We start from the raw sequence: 22,157 nt of genomic DNA, 5'->3' as shown, positions 1-22,157 counted from the left end.
ATGACGACGAAGCACGAATCACGGCGCAGCAGCGATGTGGGAGCGGTGGCGAGTCCACCGATGGTAACACGACCGAGCTTTGACGAAACGAACGTGGATAAGTAATATATCATGTATACGTCGATCGGATTAACGGCAGATCTATGCGCCAAGAACAGGTTAATGAGCTGCAGAGAGCTCGGGGAAAGTTGCGATTATCAGGCTGATTCGGGGAACAATGACGCGATGGAAAATAATGGTTGCTTCGTAATTAATTATTTTTAATCCCTTGCTCGACTAAATAAAACGGTATCTATCTTTCGTGAATTATTACGTCGTTTCGCAAGTTCCGTCGCCTACGATCCAAAGCCCGGACCACGAGCATTTACGACGATTCGTGAATTTTATAAAGGAACTGAAACGTAGAAATAAATACTAACCAAACGCGAATAGAAAATCGATGCAATGGTAAGAGAATAAACGTGCAAAAACGTTGGGAAATGAGAGCAACGGGAGAAAGAAGCACGTGTAAGGATACAACGAGCGGAACGTGCGAAAAAGTAAATTACGAAAGGGAACGGCTGGGAAAAAGAAGAGAAAATTAAGCAGGTGTGAGACAAAGAGCGCGAATGAAAAACCAAAAAGGAAAAAAACGACGGAACAAAAACAGAGCAGGACAAAGATAATTCGAAGGAAGAAAAAGACGCAGGGTATTAGAAGGAGAGGGTGGAAAAAGAAGTAGGGACGAGAAGCGATCAGCAGATACGAGACAAGCGACAAGGCGGCACCTCAATGTCGACGACGATTGCCGGTGAATGACGAGCATCATTAGTTCGTCGACGTTGTCAATGGATTCATTGCTGCCCATTACGACGTCAAATCCTCTTGTACGATAATCTAGCGATAATGAGAGCTCGTTAAAGACGAACGGAATAACGGGGCGTGTACCGGTGTCGCCGGGGGATCGATGCCTCGTACACGTGGCACACTCTGCCTTTTCTATTTCTCTTCCCTTCTAATTTTCTTTTTTCTCCATCTCCGTCCCTCGCCCTGCGCCACCATCTCGTCACTCGTTTAGACCATTTATACCAGCCGTTTTCTCTATTTTCGTTTCTTCTTTTACGACGATCTTTAATTCGCCTCCCACGATACAGGCTGAGTCGCAGCGATCTGCAAGAAATCGTCGAAGGCGGAAAACCTTTGTGTTTTTCTTTGTCATCGTTGGCAGCCGCACCGTTTCGCGATTATTAATCGGCGAGGTTCTGGCCGGAAACGCACGCCTATATTTCTACATAAGTAAGCGACGATATCGAATATTTGTTCGTTGTTTTGAAAACCTAAACTCTGTTCGTTTCGCGTTTTCGCAGTTTGACTCGCGCGTTGATATCGAATCAACACGGATGGGTGAGAAGTTAATATCACGAGAAGATAGTTGAATTTGTAAATTTTTCCATCGAAAATAACAAATGAAATTTCCATATATGAACAGAGATAATTCGCTCTGTTCGGAGATAATAAATAAACGAAGCATTTCACATTTATCGCAAAGCGTCGAATTGACACAAGGGACTGATGAGGGTTAAAGCGGTTTCCGTGCAGTCGCTGCCCTATTTTGCGACTCGAGTACGCTTCGATGATACGTCGGTGTAAATTTTAATTTAAATTATTTTAACGAAACGTTTTCTTGCCACTGCACGTATTCCTACGTTCGAATTTTTAACGAACACGTACGATAGACATATGGAAATACGTAGATTAACGAGCGGAAGTACAAGCGTTAGGAGACGGAAAGTCGCGATAAAAACGTAACGGCAAATGAAAATTGAAAACAATTTTGTCCCGATATAATCGTGGTGCTTTGCTCTGCTCTTGCACGTATACTCGGCAAATTCTCTTCTAAAGATTCGCGATAATTGGATGCCGCTTTAAGCGTAAATGGAAGTACATAAAGGGTGGTCGCCAGCGAATGCGAGTACGTGGAAAATGAGGTTTACTTGTGTGCTCATGTAGATACGAATCGACAGGCTGTTGGAAAGGCTGCTAGAAAGGCTGTACGATGCCTTTCGACCTCTTCTGGTTCACACGTCGTTACTTCGCTCCCTTTATTCACAATTTATTCTCGCGTGTAATCGAAGGTAAAGTTTTTTTTCCTTCTTTCTTCCATTCTTTCTTTTTCCCTTTCTCGTTTATTCGATTTCGTTGTTAGCTAAACGTATTAAATCGAGAGACAACGGTTAATGGTTTGCCGGAGATGAGGGAATGCTTAAACAGTAAAGTCCTTTGTCTTTATTCCCGTAGAAAGGAAATGAGCGACGAGCTCGAGCGTTTAAAAACACGCTCAGACATCGTCATCGATTCGAAGATAACAGAGAACCAAGAGTTTTAATGGTCCCAACGGCTCACCCTACTTTATGGTTTACGCAACTTTCGTGTCACCTTCTTTTTTTCTTCTCTCTTTCGTGTGTACATTTTTCCTTTTCCCTTTCCCGCGACCTTTATCCCTCGCGACTTACTAATTTATTTTTTTACCAGCCTTCCGAACCGACGAAAAAACGGCTGACTAATACGGTCGATGTAATTTCAGAAAGCATCGTTGACGGATATAATTGGTAACATATGTTTAATTGGAGACGCTAACGATGTTTGACACGAGGAATGTTCTCTTTTACCGAAGGGATATATCGTTGGTTATTTTACCACGAATTTTTTGTACTACGTTGAATAGCGCGTACGGTATAAATTAAATTTTCAAGCTTCGAATTTCCACTGATTGAAAATGTCAATATTATAAATTCGATTGCTTAATGCCCAAATTTCAACGTCTGACGATATTTGACGTTATTCCTTCGGGACAGCTGAAACGAATAGCAAACGATAATACAAAAATTTAATTATCCGATCCAACGTACGTTCCAGAGAGAACGACTTTATCTCGACAAACGCGATAAAGATGGAAATTCACAAGTACACAGTATGTATCTGCTTTGACAAAAGGTACTACTAGTCGTCTACTATCGGCCAGCTCACGCAGAATTCTGTACAACTGGCCTTTTTACGAGCTTATTCGCAACATCGCGAAGCACGACGAATAATATGTACTCGTTTGTGGAAACGGCCTTCGTTCATCGATTTTGCTCGACAAACGGTGGCAACAAAGAAATTCGATTGTCTAGATTGATGGTCCGATGTAAAAACAAAAAATCTCCATTGCGCACACGCACGGTTCGTTCGTAGAACGTGGTTTATAGTCGAACGACTTCGAACGAAAGCATAGCAAGTATAGTTTTCGCCGAAGCTACGAGAAGATTGGCGCCACTCGAATCTCGGAGAACATTCAGTCCCGCAACGAACCAAGGTATCTACGGTTTCGTAAAGTGAATTACCCCCGTTAGTTGGTACTGGGTTAGAGATAGTTTTGTCGCTTGGACTATCGAGCGTTCGAGACTAAACGCGTTTCGCTGCAATTAATCACGTTAAGCTCATCTCCTGTTGGCGTGAAAATGCATTTTCCACACGGGATCTGTCCACGGTCTTCACTGGCTGTTTTTCACTGCAGATTGACGAATCGTCGGGAAACTTGTTCGAATAATAAATATATCACGTTCACGGATCGTATTCCCCTATTGTTTACGATACATTGAATTCTTCGGATATAAATCATCGACGGGGAATGGGATCGATATATAAATCTTGCAAATATGCATTTCACAGCTCGGTAATATTCAGTGGACTCGTATATTTTCCAATATTTCATCGTTTGCAAGCGGTATATCTATGTTCGTATAATATCGTCCCTTTGACGCGAATATGTTAGAAAGGGAACCCACGCTGAGGATGTTTCTTCATATCTAAGATATCGATTGCCTCTACAAATAGCTCTTCCTATAGATCCTTCTTTTGTTATCTTGCTGATGTAATCGAATCGAATAGACGAACATTTATATCTATCTGAAACGTTAAATCGAGAATCTATTTCATTATGGATAGACTCGACTGCTTTGGATCGTGTGAAAAGTAGGTTATTAGCTATTGAAATCGCTGGGTCGCGGCTATTAAAAATACCTGTTTTTACCTCAAAATTGATACTTTCTTCAAAAATTTCACTCTAAATTATAAGCATTCTGGAGTTTAAATTAACCTTCTGTTTAATGGTCGCTTAATTCGTTTTTATTCTCGACATCATAAAACTTTTCGATGATAATCGTTAACAATGTGAAACGAATCAGTGTTGTAGCGACTCTCATTTTTACAGGCTGCTCCAATGATCGCTGCTAACTCTTCCTTCGCAAAGGATTCTTTGCGTTACTATTTGCACGATCGTGGCGAACAGCATTCGTCTCTTTGCTTTTTCTTTTTCTATCGCGTCTGTAGAATCGCTTTCCAATTAACGTTTGTTTTATAGGAAAAGTAACGTTAAACGGGGCAAACTTTCCCTTTCACGAAGTTAATTTGTCTTTCATTTACGCAAATGTCGATAAACGTAGAAAATGCATAGTGTACGCGCGAGGAGAGAAATTCTACGCGCAATGCGGTTCACGTAGGCAAAGAATGTTCATTCGTGCATCGAGTGACGATTATGAGTTCAGGTTATTTGTTATTTGCATAATACCATCGATCTACTCGTGGGAGTAACACGCTACGTACTACGAAGTAGATCTAATTCTACTTTAAAATAGAGCGCATTAAATATAGATGTACACCCTCGTACATCGTTTAATAATTGAGTTCTTAAGCGATAGTACAGTTTCCCGTTCTTTCTAAATTTCATATATTTTATATAACATCGCGTCTTCGCTATCGCGGTGATTTACTACCACAAGATAATCAGTATTGCTGCTACTGCTCAGAATTTACAACCGTGTAATTTACCTTTTCTGCGTTATGTACGGTCAGGTAACAATTCCGAAAGACTTATACGTATTCGTGATAATCTTTTCGTTTCGTACACAGCTTTTCCATTATTCCAGCGTAAAAAGGCATATATGTATATAAGAATTACATACTTTTTCATAAACGAGTGTCGGATATTTATCCGCAAGTAACAAAGACATTCGAGTATCTACAAGGAAATATCTTTGTACACGAGAAATCGAGATTACGTTAAAAGAATAGACGCGCGACTAGAAAAGAGCAGCCACGTACTCATAATAAAGATAAACGCGACAATTTTATCGAAAAGTATCACGAGAATTAACGAGAAAGCTCATCGAGCCCGTAATAATATCACTTTGACGATATTCGTATTCGGTAATCAGCGCCGACTGTAGAGTGAAACCGGCAAACGAGTTTCCTTTGGCTACTAGAACCGATGTTATATAAATGCGTCTACGTATACGCGTGTACGTGGGCAATTCAAGCATTCCGACATGGCTACATCTCTCCGTTCCTTCGCGTCAAGGCATTTTACTCGGCGACTGGAGTAGAATCGTGTTCCGCGAACAATGACCGCAGTCAGATGAGTCGGTAAACGATCGAAGGTGAAATATCATGAAATAAGTTTCACCCGCTATACGCTTATTTTCGCAAAAAATCACCCGAAATGCGTATATATTGTTTTATACGATTGTATGCGACCGTAACGTATAGTGTACCTAGTCTGTTCAAATACATTAAGTGGCAAGCGATGAAATACTGTCGTATAACGCGCGTTATACGAAATATTATAAAACATTGTTTGCATCGTAATGCAACGAGGTTGTCGTGGCTATAATTATATATAATTGTCGGTCAAATTTGGTACAAATACGATCCAAACGGAACGAAAAGATGGTTCCTTTCGTTCAAAGTATGTTCCCTCGACATTAATACAACGGCAGAGGTGGTCGACTAATAAAGGAATAGACGTGTTTTGAGATACGCTACTCTTCTAGGAAATAGACGATATGCGCGTGGATATTTTTGTCCGAGAGGAGTTATTCCGTTATCGCTACGTGTCTGAACGCATAACATAAACCGAGCATCGCGCGTTACTTCATTTGACTATAAGATTTTCTCTGTTCGTTAGATACATCATCGGCGGAGGTTTCGTACTTTCTCTGCTTTTCGTCGAGATCATTTCGAGAATACCGCAAACGAAATTATTAGCTTGGTCCATCCATCCATCAACTTCCAGGGATATACAAACGTTCGTTCGCGGTTCTCCAGTCTCGTGGCACATATTTATATCCGCGGACAGAAATACCATCTTGGAATGCACATGCTAAACAGAAGATCACGCACACACTTCGACACACTTCTTGACGTTCTGTCGAGGCAATAACAGGGTTTCACGGCAAGCGAGTAACAGTCAAGTCGAATGGCAATTGATCGCGTGTAACCATAGAAACGATCTCTCGTTATTGAAGATCGACGACGTGGACGGATTTGAACGGTCCATTACACGTCAGAGCTTGTCAGTATGTAGCAGCGTGAGATGCATCGCCGTGCATCGTCGCTATCTGCCGTGGAGAAACTGTTATGCCTTGAGGATCGCATCGCGGCCAGACACACCGACTAGATACGTCTTGCCTAGACTCTACTGGCTAAAGGCTACGGAAACGCGGTCAACGGGAAATATTTCTCCTTTTTATGACAAAGGTTATCCGTATTAAGGTTCATTTGTATCGTCAGTTCGGAAGTGGAACGGTAACGGAACGGTTCCGTTCGGCAAAGACATTTATTCGACCGTTCAGGAGACGCATCGATCGAGTTCGCAACTTGCAAAGCGTCGATGTTACTTACGTAGTTGTATACTTATACAACGTATAACGAATTTCGTTACTTTTCGATACCGCGGGATCATGAAATTCACGAGACTCGGCGTATTCAGGCATTTCGAGAAACGTCGATTCAACGATTTCACATCGTCCTGAAAGAGAGCGAGCGAACGGGAGTAGGAAAGGGTGCCACGGTATGTATGTTTTTACGGAACACCGAGCGTACACAGCGACTTTCGATTCGCACGTACTTAGATCGGAAATTATTCCCACCAAACGTGTAAAGCTATATTTCCGTTCCGAAAGGAAACCCCGACGCATAAATCAGATCTCGTTCCCATTCGTCTCTTTGTAATCAGCGCACGCGTGTAACCAACTCGTTATATTCGTAACCAATAATCTATTCGTTATTCACGAGAATGATAATATATTAAAGTTTTATCGGAATCGGAAATTGTTTCCGAACGTTGTAATTAAAATCGTAGATATTCAGTTTGTTAACAGCCGTTAAAAGGCGAGTTGCTCGTTCGAACGTCTCGGTCAACGTTATTTAATAACGCGTAATATCTTTCGCATTAACGAGTGCGGTTGGATAAAGTTTAAGAATTTCAGAATCATTATCGGAATGTTAACCCTTCCGTCTTCGATTACGTTGCTGGCACGTTGTGTATTTCGCATACGAAAATGTGGCAGCACGTGCCATAGACACGTTAGTCGATGCCAAGAAATTTTATTTATTCATTTTACACAAATATTTCGATTTGGGGATTATGGAAAAATTTATTATACATCTTACGACGCACGACGCGTGACGATGAATTGTCGGTATCTCGATCAACGTTGACGATAAATGTTATTTTATTCGTAATGGAATTACAATAATGAGATTGAGACAATAAAGGATGCCATTAAGTCGCACCGATACACGCTTTTTTTTATTTATTAACACGGTTCTATTCCATATCTCGGAAGAACACGGTCTTCTTAGCTATTTATTGATAAAAAAGGAAATTCATTTGCCTAATGAGTTGATCTCAGAAATAATTAATAGAATCTTATCTCTACGAATGTTTACGAGCAATAAAATCGTAATAGCGATATAATTTATGCCAAGCGATTCAAAAGTGTTGGAATCAAAGCGATAGGTATATGAATGAAGACTATTACAATTAGTCTTATCTAGGATATTATTATTCTATTGTACGCAGTACAATAATCAGTAGCAGATATTATTCGAACTTTGCATTTGCCACCAATATTCATAAACATACCCGATAAATTATTGTCCAAACATACATTTCATAATGCCCTGTCGAATTCGCTTTGAAATGAGTAATAAAATGGCGATAATGGAAATATATAGCATCGTTACAATGTTATTGAAATAATCATAAATAATAATTCATAAAATCAGGCGCCTTTCGTGTGAGAAATTGTTTCGCATTTGTAATAGAGAAATATTGTTATAGCGTAAATATTTCATCCTGGAATTACCAAACTTTGGATGTCCTATTTTTACAATTATCGAAAAAATGCAGTTGACAATCCCTATTGACAAAATTGATATTAACTATTACCATACGTATCTATTTGTTCCGTCTATAAAATTTTAGTTGTAATCGTTTACGATAAATCTTGGTATACATTAAACGTTGATAACGACTGATGAAGGCTTTTGGAAATAAATAAATATATAAACGATCGAATAACGAAATAAGCCTAAGATCGAAGGACTAAATAAGACGCGATTGTTAATTGGAACATGATTAAGCGGAACGCGGGCTATTACTCTTTCGATTAAACAGCGAAAGTTAGTCAACCATCTCGACCTGATCGAAGCGTTGATCTTGGATGTGGATTAGTTTGCACTGGTCTCAAATTCGTTATCGGGGAATCGCGAGCACTTGTCCGTCGAAACGTGATTCATTCGACAATTTCGGTACACGCGGTACACGTGCCCGTACATTACCCTGCGCGATGTATGTACCGTGCCCTCGCACACGAATCCCGATGCATTCGAATTCAATCAGACGGGAAATAGCTCCGTGGCCCTCGCCTTCGTCCTCTCCTCGTTCGATCGCGTTCGAATTTTGCCAACGATTCATCTCTAATTATGCGGTGTGCCGTGTGCTTGCTCCATATCTCTCTCTCTCTCTCTCTCTCTCTCTTTCTTTCTCTTCCCCTTTCTCTGTTCGTCGATCGAGCGCCGTATCATTCGATACACGTTCCCGATTCGAACTCTGACGGTGATCCGAATGTGCAGATCCGATATGTGTTTCGTAAAAAGTCTCCCGCTGCCCGCTCGAATCCGTAGCACCGCACCGCGCGCCGCGCTGCGCCGGTCACACCTTCATTAACATACACACCGTAATTCCGGCGATTGATCCGACAAGAAAAGAGTTGTCGGCATGCTTGTACCTTTTAATCCGTTTTGATATACCGTCGCTCGAACGTAATTAATCGTCAGTTCCGTGTATATAGCAAGAAATAGCTGACATTAAGGATAATTTAAAACGAACTATACTCTGTTACCACGATGAAATAGCAAGATCAAGAACTTTTTACACGCTACGTGACGACCAGACAATAACAAGTAGGCGAAATAAGATTCAGAAGACATAGCGATATAGATACATGACTAGAGGGGACTAAATGTGCCACTTTTACGTCATATCTGAGAAAAGGAGAGAAACGAAACATCGTATCTTTGGATTTTATTTCGCGAATCGCGAATATTTATTGCGTTCCATCTAACCGTGCTGTCTTCTCCTTTCGCGGCAGAAGCGAATCACGTACTTCCATTAGTAATCGTGCATCAAACGAAGAAAATACCGCAGATTGGTCGACCGTCGTAAATACACACGAATAAGCCGTATCGACTAATTAAACAACGTTTAAGCGAGCGGAAGGCAGACGGATAAGCATAGAAACGTAACGACCGCTTACGATTCATGCAAATTCAACCACTTCCGAGTTAAGCATTTCCGCCACTGCCGCATCGACAGTCTGTGCCGTTTCCCTTTTTCTCACATATAGAGAGAAACGAAAAAGAAATTTTCTTCTTTCGAAATCCTTTCGCTTCGACTTAACTTTTTGTACTTTACCCTCCTCTCTTTATATCCCCTTCCGCTTTTCTCTTACACGATTTCCTGCTTTTTTTTTGTTTTTGTTTGTATTCTCCGCTGACTTCTATTTTCGTCTTCGTTTACGTTTCCACTATTTGGCTTATTACTTCCAGCCCTTAGCTTAAAGTGCGGTCTCGCATGGTCCACCATTTCCTCAGCACTTTTACCGTCGTTTTATTTTTCTATTTCCCGCCACTTTCCGTTCACCCTCGAACGCCAGTATATATTCGTTAAAATTCGTTCAAAGGGTGCGAAGGAAAACACACTAAATGCACGTTACATCGCACAGCGGTCAACCTCAAACTAACCGAGCGCAGCGGCAGTACCAGCTACAAAGCTTCTGGTCTATTTAGCTCTTAACTCTTAACCCTTGCGAACACTTCGACCCGAAAGGGAATCGTCTCGAATAACATCCAAGTTAACCGAAGATCCCATTGATCAACCCAACTTGTCGATACGCGTCGTAATAGAATCTATTGTTCCATTATCCGGTATTCAAAACGATGAGGAACTGCGCATTCTTGCCAACTGAAAACCCAGATCTATAATGTATCCTAATCTTACGCGATGCTAGGTTGATAATTCCTATTGAAATCGTGATTGGTTTGAAACGATCGAACTTAAAAAAATTACATAATTCCTTCGAATTATGTGATTCGTGTCGGTGAATCGAAAGTCAAACTATAATAAGCTCGTTTATGAACATGGCGAGATTCGAATAGACACGATCCGAACAACATTAGTTAAGATAAAAATTGTAATTTTTTGTAAATCCGTGTTTTTCTAAATACGATTAAACTAACGGAATCTAATACCTAAGAATTCAACTTATTCGTATCTTTTGATATTTTGGATATCTTGTTCCGCGTTTAAATTTCCTCTTGTCTATGCATGTCTCTTGTCTTGAATCGCAGCTACCAATTTTATTTTAACTTCGTTAAAATTTTTAATTCGTCGTTTAAAAACGTAATACGCGAAGAAGTGGGGAAATATCCGTGCAGCATAAACGACTTCAATGAGAAAAGATTTCGAGAAGTCGTGAGAAACAAGGGCAGCCATTCTTTTGTATATAAGCTGGCTGTAAGTTTCGCCGCTGGTAAGAGAGGTCCTTCAGCATAAACTTCTAGTCTAGGCAGCTGCACGGTTGACGCACGTGCAGCAAACGTAAATCGCACCTTCTTCCGAGAACTTTCGAAGTCAACGTCGTCGGTAGAAAATGCAACATTCAATTTGTTACAGCTTCTCCGCCCTGTTCTGTTCTGTCCTTTTCCCTGCTATTCCTATACGAAGCGTGAAGTTTCGCTTAAAAGTTCCGGAAGGTCCGTTCCGCAACTATATTAGAATATAAATTTTTGTGACGCATTTGTCAGAAGCGAATATATCGATACGACGAATCATTCTTTCCTTAGTCCTCTTTCACGTTGCACGGTGAATATTATCCAACATTCTTTCAAATACGACGAAATGGTTTGAAGAATTGTAACAAAATGTTGTAATAGTTTTGACGCGCGAAGCATTCGGAAAAATCTCTTCTGTGAAAGAATTAACGGTAGATCGTAAACCTGATTCGTTCGAGGGGAACCATAATCCTGGCGTTTATCTAGGCAACTAGAAAATCCCATGAATCCCAAGGATTCATTTAAAGAACAAATTTAAAGAAGCAAACAAATGGTCTTGAATTAGGCAAGACAAGCGGGTCTTTACATCGATTTCGAAGGGAAGAGAAGGCGTTTCCTCGATAAAAACTTTACAACGGCCATCAATTTTCCAAGACAGCGAGAAACGGACTGTGCTTTTGCCCTTACACAAATAGTAATTCGCCTCGCATTAAATCAAAAGCGATATTACGAGTTTCTTCTGTAATTCGACGATTTTTCCTAGTTCTTCTTAATACAATCGGAGATAGAACGTAGAACGTATGATATTTAATGACTTCTAGGTTGAACGCACGTTGTTTTTTTTGACTATTTATCTATACGTAACTTTTGTATCTCTTCTTTTTACCTTTTTTTCGTCTGTAGCAAGACGAAGATAAAGGTAATGACTACTTGCGGCGAAACAACATAATAGATAATTCGTAAAATTTTTTATGACCGAAGTTTTCTTTGCGCGAAGAAACGCCCTAAAAATCATACCATTACAATCAGCGGTTCTCTGAAAATAGATTCTTGAAGAACGTCTGGCTTTCAACCTCTAACACCGAGCAGTCTCTCGAGATCTATTTAGAAAACAAAATCCTAACTCGAGACATCGAGCTTTTCCCTTCCAACCGAAAATTTGCCAATTATTATCGTACACGCGATAATAGATTTATCGATACGGTATCTGCTTTCGACCTGACCGGTTTTATTGTAGCTCGACAGGTTGGAAATCGGGGCAAGGATCGAAAATCATCCGTCAGAAGAGCAAAGAAGAGTCGAAGTTCACAGTGTAACGCCACGTAGCTTCAAAGATACTTGGTTGGCAGAATGTTATAGGAAAAGGGAGCGTATATACAAGAGGGGGGAGGGGGGAATAGATATGCCATATTCTACGAGGGAGGGAAAGATTTATGATGCTCGTGCGTCAGCTCGCACATCTCAATTTCGGGATGCCGCGAGTCAGGAGCCACGGCGCTCCCTTTGTTGCTGCCAGAGACGACCATGGAGGACGAAACGATAAGAAAGAGGCTGGCACAAAGAGGAAAAAAAAAGAAGCTTGGAGATAGGGATCGGATTGGGCAAGGAGACAGGGAAAACGGTGCGTTCCTTTCGCCCGTCTTTCGGTATTGTCTGCTATTTTCAGGGATCGAGATCCCCTTCAATTATGACCAAGTATTTTAATTAACAGGTATTAAATCCTGACTATCACGTTCAGATTTCCTCGTTCTTGATAATATTACGTTCATTTTTTTATTGTCTAATAACGCGAACACTGTTGATTAGATCTTATCTATATCCTATGCTACACGAGTCTAGTAGAAACAAAACTAATTAACTCCACTTTTCATTGGTATCTTAATTTCATAACTTAAGTTGATAATATCGATATTCAATTCTCAAAAAACGAACAATCTACTTCCGTATGTCCTTTGGTTGCAAAAGGGTAACATAAATGACACAAATTCTGGAGTAAATCTAGAAAACAACGTTAGTAACATCTTCACTTTTCTCTGCTTTTCAATTTGCGGGATTGATAAAAGTATATAACTTCCGAATGGTTTATAGAATTAACTATTGCGTACAATTTGCATTTACGGTAGAATTTTAGTTATTCGAACTAATAAGCATAATCGTAAGAATTTTTGAAATACGATATTTCTGAAAATTGGTAAGACCGTTACGAACCTTTCAAATTATTCGCTATATATTTTCTATTACTACGATTACGTAGGTAATTAAACGCAGAAATTAGAGGCGTTCCAGCGAAACAGAGTCGATTTCTGATAGGAAGTCCCGCTCATAACCGACGTTCGTAACTTTATAATTTAGTCTGGATACCGTAATTCCGTGGCCACTGTGTCAAAGTTATATTTATCGGTGGTAAACTCCCTTTCCGAGTTCGATAGTTTCGTGGCAACTCTCCATTCTCGAGTTGAATCCGTCCTAAGTAAATTCTTCCTTTACACACCTACCTCGCGGTTTCTCTCGTTTCAAATTCATTCGCCGGAAAGCAACCGTTGTCTCCATTCCCAGGAAGAAACAATGTTCCTTCCGCGCGATGTTGTCTATGTTTGCAGAATCGGCCAAAAAAAAAAAAAAAAAATAACGTTCATGAATATTCAAAATGTGGAGGATCGAACTGGATAGATAACAAGCGTTTGATGCTTCGCAAGATATTAAAACGGTCGCATCCAGTCTTCGTTTTCGAATATTCAACGACATATGCGATATTTTCCATACGCCGGTAAGCAAAAGCATTTAATCACCAGCTTCACTTTGATAAGGGAAATTTATTACACTCCGACGCTATTTTTTAATTTTGACTAAATCCATAATGAAAAATTTGGAGAAAAAAAACACAGAGAAACGAAGAAAGGTAGAATTGTAAATTAATGGACGGATGAATTGCAGACACAGGGCTACATTTTATGTATCCCAATGAAGAGTCGGCAGACATTCCTAGTAACTTTTGATTACTTCTAATTATTTCTCTATCTAATCATTTCGAATACGGCAATACAATTTTGAACGTTATTCCCATAAGCCAAATTGGCATTATTTCCAAATGCCAAAAGAAAGAAAGAAAGAAAGAATATATATATAAGTTCCGGTTGTAGAGAATTAAAAGCATGAAATCTTTGTTAGAACAAATTTCAACGTTGTCCGTTCATTTGAGAATTGGAGAAAATTATCGTTGCTTACTGATGTCACTACACATCGGCAGTTCAATGGCGGATGCAGAGAGCGTTGCTCGATCTTTGATAATGGCCATTAATCAATCGGCGAACGTGAGACGAATCGTCGTATCGCTTCGCGATCTCGTGCTCGCAGAAAGAATGCCGACTGGCGAAAACGGGGAGCGCCGTGGCGTCGTCGCATACTTCTCGAAGTGTACATTGACATTTCGTTGATGTTCGATCGACGCGACGGCGTCAAACCTTTGTACGATTTATCCGAAGAAGATGTACGTATCTTGACGTACGCCTGCGAAAACGGCTACCGTGTAGTGTGAAATGCATACAACTCGTTTTATCTCTCTGCATTCCATTGACGTTGTTGTCACAATATTGATAATGTATACTAAGTGAAATTGTTGATTGATAATGTTTTCACGCGATAAAGAATAAAAAAGAGGAGAAGACTAACGCGGCTAAATAAATTCATAGTCATTTATACCTATTTTCTTCTTTTTCTTTTTCCTTTTTTTTGGGGGAGGGGGGGGGGAAGAATAATCCTAAAATAATCCTATTTTCAGATAAATTGGGAGAAAATTCAGCAAACAACGACGATAGTTAGCTACGGACGTGATAGAAAAATCAACGAATCAGCTTTAAAACCAAAACGAATCTTCGATTTTCGATTTTGCATCGTGTAATAGCGACCGAGGTAACAGAATGCTAAACTTGGTTGTGCATTAACGCTAGAATTTCGGGAATTTCATTCTACATAATACCCCGCTGGCGGTTGTTTCGATCGTGTTACGACTTTTTTCTATCTTGTGCACGGTTTTAGCAAATATTGTTCGTTTTACGATTAATTAATTAGGCAAGGTAAAAAAATTACAATTGTCGAGAAAAAGAAACTTCAAAAGATGCTCGTTGCCGTTAACGCATACTTCTCTATAAGGTGTCGTTATTCGCAAACTGGCCAGACAATTGATACAAATGCGCGGTAGCAAGTTGATATCTTTTCTGCGGATATGCAAAGTTTAAATTGCGAAGGCGCAAATTCATTCGAACGATCCCCTCTCCATATAGAGTGCAAAGGGTGATCTCGGAAAAAAGACGCTCTGTCGAGCATTCTCCAAGATCGAAATACTCAAGAGATCGCAGATCCTTTGTCCGAGAGAGCCGAAGTTGCTCCATCCCAAGACAAAGCTGGGTCTTCTCTTTCCTTTTTTACACGCGTATATATTTCCTTCCGTGCTCTTCCCTCTTTCAACACATGCACATAGTTGACTATAGGTGCACGAATACAGACATACGTGTATATACGTATACGCGATGACAATCCAACGAGATCTCGGTACGACCGCTAGCCTGGGCTTTGTACTTACTTACGTACCACGCGTGCCTTTTTCTCGCGTCAAAGACCGGGAAAAGACGTGCGGAAGAAGATAAATGAATACCAGAAAAATGCCGCATAATCAAGGAGTTCCGTTCGGTGAAAGCAGTCAACGAAATCGAACCACCCTCGCTTGGAGAAGTTTGAACAACATGGAGTACAAGGGAAACAAATATTAACCCTGCGGAGATAGCAACCAATTCGATAGATGCGTGCAAAATCCTTTTGGGAATGTGTATTCTTAAATGACGCTGATGCATCGTAAAGTTTATTGACAAAGAGCATCCTGTTCAAAAAATAGCTTGCGAAACAAGGAAAGAATTTCTATTATTTGGATAAAAATACATTATCGCAATGCTACGAATAATACAATTGATTGTGACGACAAGAAGTATTAACATAGTTCTATTTCATTATTGCAATGTTAAAAGAGACAAGCACATTAGAAGCACATTAACAGAAAAGGAATCGCGAATGGAACGGTCCTTGACGGAACAAGGACGATTCGACGATTAATCGATTAACGGAGAAAATAGTAGAAAAACAAAAGTGGATCTATCCGTGTTGTTCGAGACAATCTCAAAATATTTCTAAAAACGTCTGCAAAATATTATTATGCCTCGAACGCAACTGTATCACGTGTGACGAATGTTATGACCGTTTCCACAACAAATACATCAAGCGAGCATTCCGAATAGTTCGTGTTAAACACAACTTTTTACTGTTATCATTTTCTCGCAACGTATATATTTATCGTACTCCGTGTGTTACAAAGGTATATTTATAATTTGCTTAATTGTTATAAATCGCAGCTATTTCAACTACACGGTAATGCCCCATAACTTGCAAGTTACACAACTGTATATCTATAAAACTTATTTTACCTATTTATCATTGTTTCGCTGTATTTTATTGGTATATTTTTCCGATTGCCAACTAATCTATCTATAGCAATCGTTAGTTTAGTTTCGAATTAAAATAAAACATAATTAATTTAATATCCATGTCCGAAATATCTCAGAGACACTGCGATTGGATAAAAAATTGTTAGACTGCGACGACCTCCGCAGGATTAAACAGAATGGAACCGCGTTCGCGGCTAAGAACACTTACCTGGTGGACAATTGCACTCGGAAACGTCTCGTTTGATCCGAAAAACGTTCGACTGGAACGCTGGCCGATGCACCTCCAACTGTTCCTGAATTTCTCTCTTGAGCCTCTGAATAAGAACGTCCGGCATTTCTTGAATTTGACAACGAGCCTCCAAATTGGCGATCCGCGATTCCAATCCTATTTCCCTGTACACGAGTAGACTGGACACAGCCAAGCTGGTAATACAGAGGGCGCACATTGCCCAATTGAGTATCGCACCCCCCGTCGTTCGACATGAATCCTTACGGAATTTCCATGGCATCGATGTCTCGAGGGAGCTCTTTCTCGGCGACGGCCAGTCGGTCGCCGTGTCGGACTCCATGTTGTACACAGGATCGACACACGTTCGCTTCTATTCGTGCACGCAGCGCGTTAAGCGCGCGTCATAACCCACCCGACGATCGTCGATACGTCCTGACACGACAATCACGGACAAACGCGATAGAACGTAGAAACCACGCGAGTCTTACAGACTGTGCGGCGTCATCGTCCATCTGGAATGCATCTCGTGCGCCCACTTGCCGTTATTGCTTACCTCTCTTTCTTAGCGATCGTTCTTTCTTCTTCTATCTTCAACGAGCACGCGTTCTCCTATACTCTACCTCTCTCTATCTTTCTCTCCCTTTCGCTATATACCTTGAACGAACGTGTTCGTTTCGCTCTTTCACCTTTTTATCCGACCCTCTCTCCTCGGAGTAATCGACGTTCCTGTGTTTGACCACACACAGACGTTGGTAAACAACAAAACGGTCCCACCAACCAGAACCGAGTGTTCCGCTAAACCGCGCGCTCGTTTTAAATGTTCGAACAAGAAATGACAGCGTCCCCCTACCGGTCGACTCGAGTCAATCACGCTGCTATCTAACTACGCGCCAGTTTGTTCCTTCGGTAACCTTTCTATCTTGCTGTCGGAACGTCTTGTCCTTCCTGTTGCCGCTGCCACTGCAAATGGAGCATCTCCCGGCGCTGTCGCATCGCGATTTCTCCGGCTTGCGCACTTTCCACACTCTCCGTTAATTTCGGAATTAGATAAATCAGCGAGGAAACACTCGATAACCTCGATCACCGGTTTTCGCCACTCGGACCGTACCTTCTCGTGTGGCACACGCTTACGCTAGGTTCGAACTGGAAAAAGCAGCGCCAACGGTGCAACTACAACTACCGTTGAAACAACGAAGAATCCCGATTTCTACAAAACATCGAGTCAAATCTAACGACCTATCGTTCACGCGGATATCGTCGACGAAACGGAAACACTGTGCCGTGACAACGAAGTTCGATTTATTGAGCAAATGAAAAGTCCCGAAATACCGCGAATGCGAAGCTCACAGCGTGGCATTCGCAGTACGACTGGATGTGGTGGGGCGACGCTCTGCCGAGGGCCGAGGGTTCGTCGCTTCGGAGACATTCGTGCACTCTCGGCCGTCTTCGAGCCTCGACTCATCCACCGGCTGCCGGACGCGTGGAGGACGATCGCTCGACCTAACGTCCACTTCCATTCGCACTGATTCGACCCTGCTTCCCTTGCCCTTCCATTTACCCCTCCGATACGCCCCTTCACCATTCCACTGGATTTCGCCAGAGGATTTAACTTTTTGTTTTTCCTTCTATCTGTTAACCGTTCGAATCGCACGGCTATCACCGTGTGCAAAATTGTACCAACTTATTTTAAATTCAACCCTTTCGTTCCTCTATATACGAGGACCAAGTTAACGGTACACGGCCTGACAAAAAGTTGATCGAGTGTGAAAATCTCTATCTTTTCGAATTGCTATTCGAACCAACCTCGATTACCTCGATTATTTCATCGCGATTAAAACTATATGATTGCATAATTTTGCAGTACTGATTTTGGTTTGTTTTTTTGAAATTATTTACACTGGAACACAGAAAATATATTTGTTTGATTCTATGAATATTCTGTAAATATTGAGATACTATATTTAGATTTTTTTGATAAATTAACAATATCGTAATAATCTAAATTTCTTTGTCGTCTTATTCCTTCGAATTCGAACTGTGTTTAAAAAATACATATTTGCTTACGTAATTTACGTGTTCGAGGGGTCAATCTATTTTTGATCGAAAGATTAAACCAATTAAACCGATATCGAATCACGAATTTGAAGTAGAATGGGATTGGAACGAAACGAATCGTAACAAAGCAGTTATATTAGGAAATATCGATCGACGAATCGATCGTTTCCCTTGAAACACATCCCCTGTGTGTATACGTGACGGATACGTACAATCGACCCCTTGCTACCGTCCAATCGCTAGCACAGGAAGCGATTATAGACTACATCCTGGAACGTACGTTCGGCGTGTTCGCCCTCTGCGCGTATACTAAATCGAATGCTGTAGCAACCTGCTAATCGTATAACTAATAAGCGGACAAATCGTCGATACACGATGAGAAACCATTATGACAAGACAAATACGATTGATGTTTCATAGAACTGCCGTTCATCTGTCGAAACGCGTATCGTTTCTTACTAGCAATTTAGAAACAGGAAATATCGGAAGTTAAATACCACGAGATACTCGATATCGCGTTAAATTTATTATCGTTGGTGAATAATAATAAAAACTTCAGTATCGTGAAAGTTTGAAGACACGAATGAAAGGGAATTGATTTTTGAATTCAAAAATATGCACCAGCCGTGTGCATCGTAAGTATGTCATTTCCCATTTATCCTTATATCCCAATTTTAAGAATGAGTAGTCGAAGCATTTCGAGATAAAGCATAAAATATCAAATTACGAAGAACAGGTAGAAAGCACTATATTGGGCAGTGTCCTCCTCACCGAAGTCCTAGCACGATTTCTCCAAATATGTAATACTACCTTCACTGAAATCATCTAGACATACTTACATTCCATTAACGTTATCAAGACAACATGAGTTAAACATTCGAAAAAAGAAAAAGTGTAGTGCCTAAAATATACCGCAACCGATCGTCTCTGTAAAGTATACGTCGCATTCCACTCCGTTGACGTCCTGAATTTAATCGAGGCCCTTTCGACTGTACGGTTATGCTATATCTGTATAGTTTCTCGTTTTCTTGTTCAAAGACAGTACTAATCGGTGAAAACCATTCGAAACACACACAACGATGAAGATACGTCTATCTTTGGTGTCTCGCCAGTTTCTACACAGGACTTTTTAGTCCTGAATATCCGATGTTTTTCTTATCTCGCAGACTGAAGGACTAGGCTCAAGTGCATTCATTATGACTCGAAGCCATCTTTTAATGTCTACCGTGTTGATACATAAAATTCCATGTTATTTTATAAGTCCTATTTGTTGAAGTTTTTTCAAACGTCAAATTATATTAGCCGATAATTTCGAGCATCAATTTTAGCCAAATATACTCGAAATTGTTAAGTGTATATCTCTATAAGATACACTAGTATGCTACGTAATAAGAATTTCGTTAGAAATACTTGCGAGAACTTTGATTTAAAAAGAAGCTGTTTGACGTGATAAAATTAAAGAGAAGCGTCTTCTTAAAAGAAAAGTCGCTCCGACATAATCGTAGACGTGTAGTAATTTTGTACATCGATCGAAGGATTCTTTATAAAAAAGAACCCGGGCACGATATAAGGGTACTTGTCCCATCTGAGACTAGTTTTGAATTGACAATGGACCACGTTGAGAGCCTCTGAGAACTGCAAACCATGGTTCGAGGGGTGAACTTCTAGCGTGCGTCGTGATTAAAAAGTCATCGCGGCCGATGCCCTCTTCACGGCACGTTGGTCATCGTTGGGGTGCGGTACGAGGCGCATTATGTCGCGTTTCCGCCAGGAAGCAGGCGCAGTCGGGACGACAGCCTGCACCTCGTTTCCGTGCACTCTGAGAGAACGTGCCTTGCGGACACTCTGGATAAGGATAAAACTACGTAACAAGAACGCGTGCGAGTAGGACGTCACGATAGAACGATAGCTGAACGGAGGACGGAGAAAAGAGGATAAAGAGAAACCAGGAGAGAAAACGTCGGAGGAGGTGGAGGCGACGGGTACCTACGGACACGTTCGCGACACTAAAGCAGACTCTCATTTCGGGGACGAATCCGAAGCTACCCCCGCAAATGTGTCTGCACGTGCAAGAGGGTGAGTGAGCCACACGGTGTAAAGGGGCGGGGGGCCAGTCAATGTGTAGTTTGTATTCCGCTCGGCAGAAAATACTCGTTCGTTACAATGTATACGTACGGACGCACTCGCCGAAACTCGTCCTTGTCGTCGTCGTCCACGTCCTCGACCTTATCTTCCTTCTACTTGTATCCATCTCTTTATATTCATAACGATACTTTCACGCGAAAAGTACCGATGCGATGCTACGTATTAATTCGCCTCTCATCTAAGATCTTGACATATATTCCGATGCTGTTGTTATTTGGATAATTGGAGATCTCGTATATTCGACGACTACATAATTGGATCGGTGTTTTCTTTTTAGAAAGTAAACGAATACGTTTTATTCTTTGTACAATATGTGACGGAGTATTTACTCCTTTAGTTTCCAGCGTAAATTTGTGAATAATTTTTTTTACGAATACTTTTACGTTATATAGACGTAATTATCGAAATGGCTTTAACAAAAGTTTTAGTTTCTTTATTGTTTCGGCCTATGGAATCTTACGATAGATCGATACGATGTTTCTTAGTTAAACATTTTACAATCCGCATTGAAGTTTGTCGCAATACGACAGTATATTTTAAAAAGCGTTTTCATCTTTGACTGAAGAAATCGTAGAAGAAGAGAGGTCCCCGGGTCACACAGATAGTAAAAAAGCATCGGTGAGGAACGAAGGAGGAAATGGAGCCCGGAACGCTTCATTTAATTTTATGACAGCCTCGAAGCTGATCGCTATATCGTCATGGACGAACACGCATTATCGGATCCACCCAACTTTATTGGTACTCGTTCAAGGTAAACGCAATATCGTATTTGATATCCCGGTTTTCAACGACTCGCTGACCTAGCAGTAGTTTCGCTAATAGTCGTAATAAAAGAGTAAGGAAATCGAATAAGTAGGAAAAAAAGACAGAAAAATGAAAGAATTATAGGCTGGAGGGAATAATTTGATTGTTTATTTTCGTGCGAACGATTTAGCGAAGCGATGCGGCTAATGTTGGGGTGACAAGACAAGTGGATACTTCCCTCTCTGTACGATCGGTCGGATGAAGAGGCAATGAGGGGTCTCGTGATCATTATTGACTAGATAAGGAGCGTATACTCACTAACTTGGGTCCTAGTCGGACAGTCGAACAGAGAAAAGGTGAGATTTATCTAAACAGGTAGGAAGGTAAAGGTTTTTCTTTAGAACAAATTCTTTGAAATCTTCCCTTCTATAGTTAGTTGCGAGGCAAATTATCCGTTCCGATGATTAAAATTTGACTTTCGAATATATAGAACATTTGTTGAATTTTCTACATAGATGCTTAGGAATTCCTAAGCACGAATCGTAAAAATACTATACGCCTCAGGGTTATCGAAA

General features: G+C 40.8%; 1 protein-coding gene across 19 annotated transcripts in view; it reads right to left on the bottom strand.

Annotated features, from left to right (window-relative positions):
- The window catches only part of LOC100749669 (collagen alpha chain CG42342), a 121,738-nt gene extending 103,717 nt beyond the window's left edge, over positions 1-18,021 (bottom strand). For 18 of the 19 annotated variants that reach the window (XM_012381615.3, XM_012381616.3, XM_012381621.3 and 15 more), the window contains exon 1: positions 16,618-18,021. In XM_012381615.3, coding sequence (XP_012237038.1) covers positions 16,618-16,978 — 361 coding nt within the window. In that variant the 5' untranslated portion in view covers positions 16,979-18,021. The remainder of the gene's footprint in view (positions 1-16,617) is intronic. The other variant, XM_003486928.4, reaches the window with a different exon arrangement.
- Positions 18,022-22,157: the final 4,136 nt, after the last annotated feature.

Source organism: Bombus impatiens, unplaced genomic scaffold, assembly GCF_000188095.3.
Source record: "Bombus impatiens unplaced genomic scaffold, BIMP_2.2 scf_0135, whole genome shotgun sequence".
In the NCBI taxonomy this organism is placed as follows: Eukaryota; Metazoa; Arthropoda; class Insecta; order Hymenoptera; family Apidae; genus Bombus; species Bombus impatiens.
The sequence above is the reverse complement of the archived record's forward strand: the minus strand, read 5'-3'. Positions and strand labels throughout refer to the sequence as shown.